Source organism: Bombus pyrosoma, linkage group LG2 (genome assembly GCF_014825855.1).
Source record: "Bombus pyrosoma isolate SC7728 linkage group LG2, ASM1482585v1, whole genome shotgun sequence".
Taxonomy (NCBI): Eukaryota; Metazoa; Arthropoda; class Insecta; order Hymenoptera; family Apidae; genus Bombus; species Bombus pyrosoma.
Genome location: NC_057771.1, coordinates 5,718,345 through 5,729,355, shown reverse-complemented (window position 1 = coordinate 5,729,355; position 11,011 = coordinate 5,718,345). Strand labels below are relative to the sequence as shown.

At 40.9% G+C, this 11,011-nt stretch overlaps 2 protein-coding genes across 19 annotated transcripts in view; one reads left to right on the top strand and one right to left on the bottom strand.

Annotated features, from left to right (window-relative positions):
• Window positions 1–1,268: 1,268 nt before the first annotated feature.
• Window positions 1,269–6,547, top strand: LOC122575096 (importin-9). Of its 10 annotated transcripts, XM_043743558.1 has the most exons (15): window positions 1,269–1,360; window positions 1,465–1,527; window positions 1,995–2,090; window positions 2,157–2,541; window positions 2,623–2,856; window positions 2,931–3,300; window positions 3,377–3,621; window positions 3,729–3,990; window positions 4,075–4,394; window positions 4,467–4,686; window positions 4,780–5,051; window positions 5,175–5,583; window positions 5,810–5,958; window positions 6,038–6,107; window positions 6,233–6,547. In XM_043743558.1, the coding sequence occupies exons 4-15, from the start codon at window positions 2,215–2,217 to the stop codon at window positions 6,445–6,447; spliced, it is 3,093 nt and encodes a 1,030-aa protein (XP_043599493.1). In that variant the 5' UTR covers window positions 1,269–1,360; window positions 1,465–1,527; window positions 1,995–2,090; window positions 2,157–2,214; the 3' UTR covers window positions 6,448–6,547. The 10 variants fall into 10 exon arrangements, with proteins under 10 accessions (XP_043599493.1, XP_043599539.1, XP_043599485.1 ...); XM_043743604.1 differs by lacking the exon at window positions 1,269–1,360 and having other exon boundaries at window positions 1,390–1,527; window positions 2,228–2,541; XM_043743550.1 differs by lacking the exon at window positions 1,269–1,360 and having other exon boundaries at window positions 1,390–1,527; window positions 2,160–2,541.
• Window positions 6,548–6,683: 136 nt separating this feature from the next.
• The window catches only part of LOC122575121 (PDZ domain-containing protein 4), a 61,825-nt gene continuing 57,497 nt past the window's right edge, over window positions 6,684–11,011 (bottom strand). For 7 of the 9 annotated variants that reach the window (XM_043743686.1, XM_043743703.1, XM_043743672.1 and 4 more), the window contains exons 3-7: window positions 10,273–10,443; window positions 9,666–9,764; window positions 9,292–9,327; window positions 7,763–9,217; window positions 6,684–7,652 (exon numbers count right to left, since the gene is read on the bottom strand). In XM_043743686.1, coding sequence (XP_043599621.1) covers window positions 7,272–7,652; window positions 7,763–9,217; window positions 9,292–9,327; window positions 9,666–9,764; window positions 10,273–10,443 — 2,142 coding nt within the window. In that variant the 3' untranslated portion in view covers window positions 6,684–7,271. The remainder of the gene's footprint in view (window positions 7,653–7,762; window positions 9,218–9,291; window positions 9,328–9,665; window positions 9,765–10,272; window positions 10,444–11,011) is intronic. The other 2 variants (XR_006319326.1, XM_043743664.1) reach the window with 2 other exon arrangements.

Below are 11,011 nucleotides of genomic sequence, written 5' to 3'. Positions count from 1 at the left end.
GTGATTGACTTATAATTCTGCCTTTTACATTATTTTATTTAACATATTTTTCCTGGTTGTCATATAATAATTTTATTATGACAGATAACAGATTATGTTGTAAAAAACGATGAAAGGATTCAAGAATATTGGTAAGGATTACTGAGTATCAAGAGAATAGAATAAGATATCAAGAGAGTAAGAGGTATTTGAAACTTTTGAAAATTCGTGGAGATGATGTCATTTTTTCGGAAATCCGAGAGCAAAAAATTTACCGTACAAACAAGAAATTTCTCGGTCGGTTTTGCAGTTTTGGATTACAAGAACACGATAAAGGAAGAAATTACACACTTCCAGCGATTTTTGTAAATGTCGTGCAATTCCAAGAATTTCTCGAAACCCCGAAATTTTTTACTCGTCGAGAAATATTTCGGCCGGTTTTACAATTTTGTATCAGTAAGTGGCATGACTCCGGCAATTCTTGGAAACGATATCATTCATATTCTGGGAATTTTTCGAATTTGGAGTTTTCGAGTTTTCGAAGAAATTTTTCGTCAAAATCTTGATTTTGTATCAGGAGAATATAATCTTGCAGAAGGTGGCACTGTTTAAAAAATAGTTACTAATTTTATTTATACAGTTATTAGTTGAGCACCACTCAAAAATGTTGCTTCTTATTAAGTTTCATGGAATCACCTGCAAATGGCACCACTATGTCAAGAACAGGATACCAACTAATGGTATGTAATTAATTAATTAGGAAAAAATCTGAATAATATTATACAGAAACGATTTCTGGGGGATAAAACTTTGATTTGATTCCTGAACTGATCTGGAAGTCGCCCTGCAGACGAAATTTCACTTTTCAATTTCTTCCTGAAGATATTAGTTCCACTATTTCACCACTAGGTGGTTATTGGACAACTTTTTGAACTTATAACATCTTATTACTAAGAAACTGGGGGAATATTTAGACAAAACAAATTTTAAATAATTGTTTGATTCTAAATTTTCATTTGAGCCCCGAAAGTTAAGAAAACCTACCTAAGAGCCGAAAAATTTGAATTTTTTAATTTTGCTACTTGTCGATTGAATATAATTAACTTATATTATCAGATAAATATTTCAAAATTAAATAATGAGAACGATATCGTTATTAAGGCCGGTGAATTTGATTTTTCACGTTCTACATACCATATCGGGAAGTAAATTTACGATGTTATTTTAAAAAATACTGAGAACCTAGAAATTTCGTAAAAAAGATGATCATGGAAGAAAACTATATCCACCATCATATGGATATATATATTTGTGACCTTTTATACAATAGTCGTATAACTTCGTTCTGAGAAATTTTTTCATACAATAATAAATAAGATAGGTATTTGAAAAATGATCTCGTTTAGTTGGGCCATCATGTATATGTATACGTACATGTAAGGGTAATATCCACCGGATATGTAAGAATTAATTTCTGAATTGCAGGACACGCGTGCACAAATACATTGATGTTCGATATGTCGTTTTGTACTGTTATAATTCAATCGCGTACGTATGATTTCAATTATAGAAACTTATAAAGTTATCGATAGTACGCATTTGCTGCTACAAAGGAATTTCGAATTAAATAAATTACACGTATAAACGTTTTGTTCACATAATATTAAGAGTGAGAAGCATTTACTTTCTATCTTTATATTATCTCAGATATGGTTTAACCTTTTGTGTCATTCGATTAAGCCGGCTTTGTCCGCAAGTCAGCATACGGAAAATGAAGTAAATTATTTGTCATCTAAATTTCTTTCCAACTTTATGTATTTTAAAAGTGATTCGTTTCATTAGGTACAAGTGGTTTGCTCTAACACAAATTATATACACGTTGATCTCTTTTAGGTTGTATAACTATTAATTAGCAACAATGTACTTACTTTTGTCATTTGATTTCTTACTTATCTTCATATGAAATTTCCTCTACCTTTTTGTTATATTTATAACAGTTGTTCTATTATTTACAGAGAAATTATTTTTGAGAGATTAAGATGATCGGTAATGTTAAGAAGCACTTGTACTAACAATAGAACAATAACAATTTACCAAGGACATGTGCTCAGGTAAATGAATATCATATAAATTGAATGTAAAATTAAAAATATAGATTCTAATTATATTGTAAAAAGAAGCATTTAAGGAATAAAAAATAAGGAAGCAGAAATTTTTACAATAAGCACAATTACGATGGACGTTCAAGGTTCGCTGAGAGAAGCTTTGTATGAAACCTTAAGTGGTATTTTGTCTCCTCATACAGAGACACGTCAAGCAGCAGAACAGAGAATTCAAGCATTAGAAGTGACAGAAGAATTTGGTATACATTTAACGGAATTTGTAGTAGATCCAAATGGGCATTTACCTATTAGACAGTTAGCTTCTGTATTGTTAAAGCAATATGTTGAAACTCATTGGTCTTCCGTGGCTGAGAAATTTCGGCCTCCTGAAATAAAGTATGCAACAAAGGAAAGAATCAAAGAATTACTGCCAATAGGACTCCGTGAATCCATTAGTAAGGTAATCCATTTATAATTATGTATATGTATACACGCTGTACACATTACAAGTGAAAATGTTTTATTTCATTACTTATTTCAGGTACGTGCAGCAGTAGCTTATGCGATATCAGCGATTGCACATTGGGACTGGCCAGAAAATTGGCCCGGTTTGTTTGATATACTTGTCAGTTGTTTAAGCGGGGAAAGCGAGTATGCTGTTCACGGAGCCATGAGGGTTTTAACAGAATTTACTTCAGACCTTACCGATAACCAGTTGCCTAATGTGGGACCAGTAATCCTTCAAGAAATGTATAGAATATTTCAAAGTGAAAATGTAAGTTAATTATTTTATCAAGCACTGGTTCTGACAATAATAATAATAATGACGATGATTATTTGTGCCTTTAGCAATATTCTATTAGAATTCGTAGTCGTGCCGTTGAAATTTTTACGACGATTACGTCATTAGTTGCTGTTACGGAACTGTTCCAAAAAGGATTTGCGGAGCGATATTTACAGCCCGTTATACCCATGTTTTGTGAAAAATTTGTGTACTGTTTACGACTGCCTGATGGTTCAACTTGCGATAGTGGTCTTAAAACTGATGTTATCAAAGCTATAAATTGCCTAGTTACCAGATTACCTAAATACATCGCAACTTTTTTACCTCAAATGCTACCACCCTTTTGGGAAACTTTAGTGCAAAGCGCGAAGCTTTATCAGGAAGGATCTGTAAATGGCGAAGGAGATACGAACGAGAAGGAAGTCGATTCAGATGGTAAACTTTGCATTTGCAGTCTTAATTTGTAATCGTTGAGGATTAATCTGTTTTCAATTTGCTTTGACTTTTGCAGGTGAAATAATTAATTTTAATAATTTGATCATTGCCATATTCGAGTTTGTTCATTCTATTGTGGATCGTAAACGATTCTCAAATCTTTTGGATAGTTTCCTGCAAGAAGTAATGTATTATTTAATAATTTTTATGCAAATAACTGACGATCAAATCGAATTATGGACTACTAGCCCCAACCAGTTTGTGGAGGAAGACGACGTACTGACTTACAACGTTCGTATTTCAGCGCAAGAGCTTTTAACGGTAAATATATGTTTTCTAGGGAACAATTGGATTGGTTAGTTTTGTCGATAATAATAGAACGTTTAAACTGAATTTCTTTTCTCTGTAATTAATTTGTTCGAATGCAGGCTTTAGTAAATTATTCTGAGGAAAAAGCAGTGAATGCACTTTGCGAGGTTGTAACGCGTCACATCGAAGCAACAAGTAGATTACAGACTGCAAATAATGGAAGCGGAAACAGTGAAACGTGTTGGAAATTACGGGAATCGTCTATTTTAGCCTTAAGTAAAATAAAAGATGTCGTTGTGGAGAGGCAGAAAGCTGGAATGCTTCAATTCGATATTATTAGATTTTTAGATACGATCGTTTTAGCTACTTTAAAGGATTCAGGTATCCGATATTCAATAAAATGACAATTGTTTCTACTTTGGTATTCATTCGTTTGTCGTTTCGTATCGCACCGGCAATTTTTAGGTTCACCGCCGTTACTTCTTGGCCGTTGTTTGTGTATTGGTGGCAAATACGCTGAAATAATGCCACCAGAAATGAGTTCACGTTTCCTAGAGGCAACTGTTAATGGTTTACAGGAGAATCAGCCTTCGTGTATCCGCATCAGTGCAGTAAAAGCTATTTACTGGTTTTGCAAAGCTTCCGTGGCGGAGAATAACAGTACTCTCGGCAATATTATACGATCGCATTTGCCGAACATATTTCAAGGACTTTTCAATCTAGCTAATCAAACATCCACGGAAATTTTTACGCTAGTAATGGAAACTTTTCAAGTGTTGGTTTCGGTAATGTTCGAGTTATCATCTTTCTTTGCCTTTGTCCATCTTCGTTGCATCAGGTTTTGCTTGTTTTCACAGTTGGACAAAGCATTTACCGCTTCAGTGGAAAATAAAATTTGCCCCTTAACTATCGCTGCATTTTTGAAGTTCTATAGCGATCATGAAATTTTGGACCTGTGTCAAGACATATTCAAAAGTTTGACACAAAATCCTGACTGTATAGGACCATTACAAACACGTTTGATACCAACGTTAACCAGTATGATGGCCGTGTCGCCTATGGATAAATTAAAAGACGGTAAGTCTTATTAAAAATTAGACGTACTTGGACACAGGCAGTAACATAACATGAAAATTTGTAATTAATTCGTTCCGATTGTTTGTACAATAGAGAGATGTCGGAACGTAGCTCTAGATGTTTTACAAGTATTGGTGCAGTACTCTCCTAAACCCTTGAGCAGCGCGTTAGTCGAAACTGCGTTTCCTGCTGCGTGCCACTGTATTCTGAATTCGGAAGACAACGAAACGTTGCAAAGTGGCGGGGAAGTGATACGAGCTTACCTAGCGGTCGCGGCTCGGCAGGTGACGGTGCATCGCGACAATGACGGTCAAACAGGTTTACAATACATACTGCAGATCATTGCTCAGCTATTGAACCCGCAGGTAACTTGACAATCCTGACTCAACGGTTAGATCCGCCTCTGTTGATTTATTCCACCAGATGATCGACACATAATCTATATTATAAACGAATTGATTTTTTAACGAGGCGCGTGGCATTTGTAGTCGAGCGAGTTTACAGCGACTTTTGTCGGACGATTGGTGACGACGTTGATTAGGAAAGCGGGGAACACATTGGGCGAAAATCTCGATCTATTGTTGAAGGCTGTGTTGAGCAAAATGCAGCGAGCTCAGACGTTGACTGTGGTACAGAGTTTGCTCATGGTATACGCTCATCTTATAAACACAGAGTTTGACGCTGTCCTAAATTTTCTGTCAACCGTACCCGGTCCGACAGGACAAAGCGCTCTCACTTTCGTGCTCTCCGAATGGGTCACAAGGCAACACCTGTTTTTCGGTAAATATGACCGAAAGGTAGCAACGGTCGCGCTTTGCAAGATATTGGAGTACGGCGTTACTCACGACGATAGTCGATTGAACGAGATCATAGTCAGGGGAGACCAAATATTCCCAGGTTCGTATTTGAAGCATCGTAGAGAATTTGATAACGGAAACGTTCGGGCGAATTAAACGCATTACGAGCGTACACACAGGGAAAACATTTTGATCGTTGTTTCTTTCTTTGTTAATCTTTTCGAATGTTTATTTTCAATTCATTAATTTCATTAATTAGTACAAGATGTCGATAAAACATTTATCCCAAAAGAGCGACTGTCTAATTAAAATTCGAGAATACATAGGAAACGAAGAAGGCGTGAGGACTAGGAGTAAAGCCGAATCACAGCCTTATCAGTGGACCACTATACCTGTTTTGGTGAAAATATTCAAGCTGATAATCAACGAGCTATCGAACGACATCGAAGCGGTCGCCGCTGGTCATGAAACGGACGTTAGTGATAATAAAGAATAATATTTTTGATATTTTATCTTTGTTTCGCGGGTCGAACTAATCAGTCTTTAACGCGCAGGATTCATACAACGACGACGGCGACGAAGATGAGGTCACCTACTTAGATCCGGGCTACGAAAATATGATAAGTAAGTGGGGTACGACTCCGTGGTGTTTCCGGCACATCTTGATTCATTAATCTTTCTCGCTAACGTTAACGTTATAATATATTTTCGTTATTTAACACACGACAAATTATCGTTTTATGAATTAGTACTTGGAGAAACTATGCCCGAAACTGAGGAAGACGAGGACGATCCGGATTTACTTCAAGATTCCATCTATCACTTGAATCTGAGTCAATATTTGCAAGACTTTCTATTAAATTTTTCGACTCACCATTGTTTTCCGGTATACATTCAGCATCTAAATATTCCGGAACGAAAGGTTTTAAGCAGTTTAAACATCAACGCATCGTTCATGCAATAGATAGATGGATAAATAAGATGGTTAAATAGATGCATGAAGAGATACATATGTCGATAATGAGGAGTTTCGAATTTCGTAATAAAATATGTGATTCTTCGTATATATATGTGTATGTATATATATACGTATATATATTATATATATATTTTTGTTACGGCACATTTTACCTGTTTTACATTGTTCGCGTGGCAACTCGACGTTTCGCATCGTCCGATCGACGATTCGCGTGCAAAGAAAGATGGCACGAAGCGATGCAAACATTCTTTTCCTTTTATCCTTCTCTCACAGTAGGTCGCAGGGCCATGATTCACGATTTTCACCCGCGATTTATTCATACCATCGTTACGTTTATTGTACATATCTACAAAAGCGTACTCGTTCTATTTTCTTTGTCTGGAAAAGTTTCAGCTCGTGTAAAATAATCTACATACATTTATTATATCGTTATACGAAAAATATGTACAACCTTGTTCGTATTTACGCTACTTCGACGACACGAGCATTACACGACTTGCTTCAGTTGCTGCGAATTGAAAACGAGATAAAGCTCGGTCATGGTTTTCGTAGCCCTATAACACGAAAATGAAACGACGAGATCGACGCGCAAAGAAAGAGCAATGGAAACTCGTGGAGCGGGGATAGGATAACGCGTGGATCAAATATGTAATTACAAAAGTTTGATTATAATTACGGAACCTGAAAAACGATCGAACAGTGACGAGATCATCCGTGGCAAGACAAATATAACGCGCCAAAAGGAAGCACGCAGGAACAAGGAAAAAATTGCTTTTCGTCGTTTCCTTGAATATCGCGGGTCATACGGTTCAAACGGTCGTTACCGAAAGAAGACCCATCAGTTTGCCACCGGTACCGGGACCTCCCGCGCTACCGATTCTGTTTCCATGAACCAACATCTCCTGAACGGTAGTGAAATCGTCCAGGGTGTTCTTTTTACGAGCCATTTTTTTGTGACTCAGTTCTACGATATTCAACGGTTTCTTCGGAAGCTTCTCGTGCTCGCCATGCTCGCACGTTAACAATTCGTTGGTCTGCTGCATTTGAAGCTGTTGTTGCTGTTGTTGCTGCTGTTGCTGAAGTTGTTGCTGTTGCTGTTGCTGCAGCTGAAGTTCTTGTTGTCTCTGTTTGCGTTCGCGAGCACGTTCCAGCTGTCTCTTACGTTCTTCCTTGGTCCAGTATCTGCCAACCTGAAATACGAGCGAACAGATAACAATTACAGCGGTGCGTGTGCATGCTTATGGAAAAGAGAGGAAGAGAGAAGAGAGATAAAAGGTTGGCCTGAATTCGATGCTGTCACCTTCACTTCCGACATGGTGTCGTCTTCCGTGCTGTGACCGGCTCGCTCTTCCGATATTTTGATCGCCCTATTTCTCAGAATGCGATTCCTGACTGGCCTCCGAGCGATGTACCTGGTTCCGTCCGCCCTCCTCTTCACTTTCCACTCCATCTGCACGTCGTTCGCTTTGTCCTCCGGTGGTATCCAGGAACTGGACGCGCACACCTGTTGACTGCCGACAAACTGGTACCGAGTCAAGTTCGGTGCTTGAAAATTACCATGAGACCTGGACTTTTTCGCAGTGCCACCGGCAGCGACCGCGGTAACGCTGCTGCTCTCTCTAGATCCACCGATGGTCGAGTTTCTACGGTCGAGAGCCTGCTTGAACAGCTGCTGCTGCAGAAGCATCGTTTGCTGAAGGTTAGCAATGTTCGTGTACATAGTATCCGCGGGCAAGTTGGTTGGATCCGTCGCACGATCTCTGTAATAATGAGAACTCGAGCCTCTTTTGTTCGACTGGTTCTTTGTATGTCTGTTGGTGAACGCGGGGCACGTGCAACCGAGCCTCTGTTGTTGCTGCTGCTGTTGTTGCTGTACAGCCAACGCTTTCGGGGGGCAAAGCACCAGCGTACTCTTGTGATGATCCCTTTCACCGCGTTGCAATTCTAACGTGAGCGGATTGCTGTTGCAGGATTCTCCAGTGTTGTACGCGCTCGAGCTATCCTTCTCCTCGCCCGAGCTGTTGCTCTTCGACGAACAGTACCATCTTCCACTCTGATTCGCTTGGTTCTGCGAGTATTGAATCAGCGCGTTCGACGTGGTGGTATTTGCAGTAGTCGTGATGGCGATCGCGATGGTAGAAACGATGGTCGTCGGTGGCGGAGGGACGGTGGTGATGGTTGGTTGTGCAGTAGCGACGACGCTAGGAGTATGATTCGCATGATGCCAACGTCTGTGATGTTCATACGGCGACGAGTAGATCGGTTCGCTGTCAGACTCCGGTATAGTCTCGTAGATGTGTTCTGTTTCGCTCCACACGTGATTCGAGTAAGCGTCTGCCAACCTAACCGCGATCATTCCTCCTCCTCCTCCTCCGCCTCCGCCTCCGCAACCTGTTTGCGATTGACCGCGCACACAGAGACCCTCCATCTTCTTCGAGCAATCCTTCAACGTCTCCTGCATCCACTGTTTGCGATCGTGATCCGCGTGTCGCGCAGGCGACGCAGCGTTTCTACCGGAAGATTTTTGCGACGTTTGGGAAGAACAGCTCGAGGAAGGGGTGTTGTTGTTTGCTTGGTGTCCAAGCGTGTGACAGGGCACCGGTGGAGGCGGTGGCGGCGGCGGCCTCAACGTCGAACCGTCCTCTTCCGTGTCTTTGGTCCGTTCCTCCGTCTGCTGTTGCTGCTGCCGAATCAACTGCTCGATCAGGCTGTTCTGGTAGGAAGGTAGATGGTCCGGCGAAAGCAGCGGCGAGCCCTGCACAGAGACCAGGAGGATCTATGAATTCGTAACGAGTATCGCAAACACGGAGGACGATCGTCCCTACTCACCCGAGAGTACACGCGCCTCTCCTTGTAATCGTCCTCCTACGAGAGGAAAAGAGGAAAGAAACGGTTTTCGAAAGATCAAAGTCTGATAAAAGGATCGGCTACCCGGTGGAGTACGTTAGAACGAATTACGTACGAGACTGGTTGCTTCCTTTCAACTTGCGACTATATCGATCGTAAACCGCGTTAGAAAGGAAGAAGGCATCTTCTATGAATATTTTTTCGTATCTGACTCAGCAATTTGACTTTACTCGGAAAAGTTGCTCGTTACGATGTTCGTCTCTTCGAGTTCGTTTTGAAGGCGTTCGTTGTAGCATACTTTACCATACTTTGATTTTCTTAGCCTCGTGGTTCAGTAGCCCACAAAGAGATCTTACCTGATAAAGACATCGACTGACGAGAATGGTCACGGCGTTTTTCGTTTCGGCGAACAGGTTCTCCGTTTGTTCTTTGTTCGCCACGTCCTTTCCGTTCACCTGTAACACGAGTAACGAGGTTTGGTGCGGAAACGATAGTCGCAACGTGTTTTCGTGGCGAAGTTTCGTCGCTGTTGAAACGAGTTCGATCGCTCGTCGATGTATAAGAACGAAGAAATTTCGACGAAGAACGGCGGAATAATTAGAATTCATTCGTTTGGTTGTTCGCGGAAATCTCGTATTCAGCGCGATCGTAGCCTGGTTCTTCTGGAGCCTCGCGAACTGTAAGAGAATTTTTCTGCCGCAACGACGTTGCTCGACGGATTCGCGGAAACGTGGAAAATCGAGGGAAGAAATCCGTGACACGGTGGGTCGTTCTTCCATCCGATTTCCCTCGAGCGAAGCGCAAAGTCTTTGTTCCGCGATTACGATCCGCTTAACGAGATTAGAAGGGTAGCAGATTGGAAGGAAATCGCGAGGAGAAAACGCGATGAGCTCGTCCGGCTGGTTCTCCCGTAATCGAATCAACCGCTTCGATTCGTCGTAGTCCGCGGTCTTCGCGATTTACCCTCAAGATTTGGTCGCCTTCTCGCAATCGGCCATCGCGCGCTGCCAGACTTTCAGGAACTATTTCCGAGATGTAGACCTCGGTGTCGGCGTCTTCGCTGCCGGATCCGGAACTGTAACACACCGTGAGTCCTAGCTTCTCGGCGCTGCCCGCCTTCCGCAACGTCACCTCCTGTAATTGTGCGTTCGTTACAAATTCTTGTCGTTCAAACGCGAACGTTGAAAAGAAAAAATATTTCCACGTACTCTTCTTCTCCGATCGACTGTCTTTTTCTTTCTTTTTCTCTTTATCCGATTCTACGTACGTTTCATTTTCGTAATCGAACGATGAGAAATTTAAATGGTCGTAATAAATTAACACTTTACCGACCGTCAATAATTCAACAGCATACGCACGTCCGACCGGCATCTCAGGCGCAGATTCTCCCTGGCGCCGGCTCTGTTTCCGTTTAGACTCTCCAATACCGTTCTTTTTGTATGGTACGTTTTTTAAATTGGTCTAAAACTGTAGCAGCTTACAAAGCAACGCAACTGACGCAACTGAGCAAGGTACCTTAGTATTAAATAACAAATTACTGTTCGAATAATGAGAAAGAATATTGTCGACAAAAAGCCGATTAATAGGCTATCGGTCGGTAAGCGTCACTAACAAAAACCGATTATCAACCATCGGTCGGTAAAGCGTTAATCGATACGTACACCCCCTGCTCGAAAATCTACGGACGCTTACTCGTCTTGTC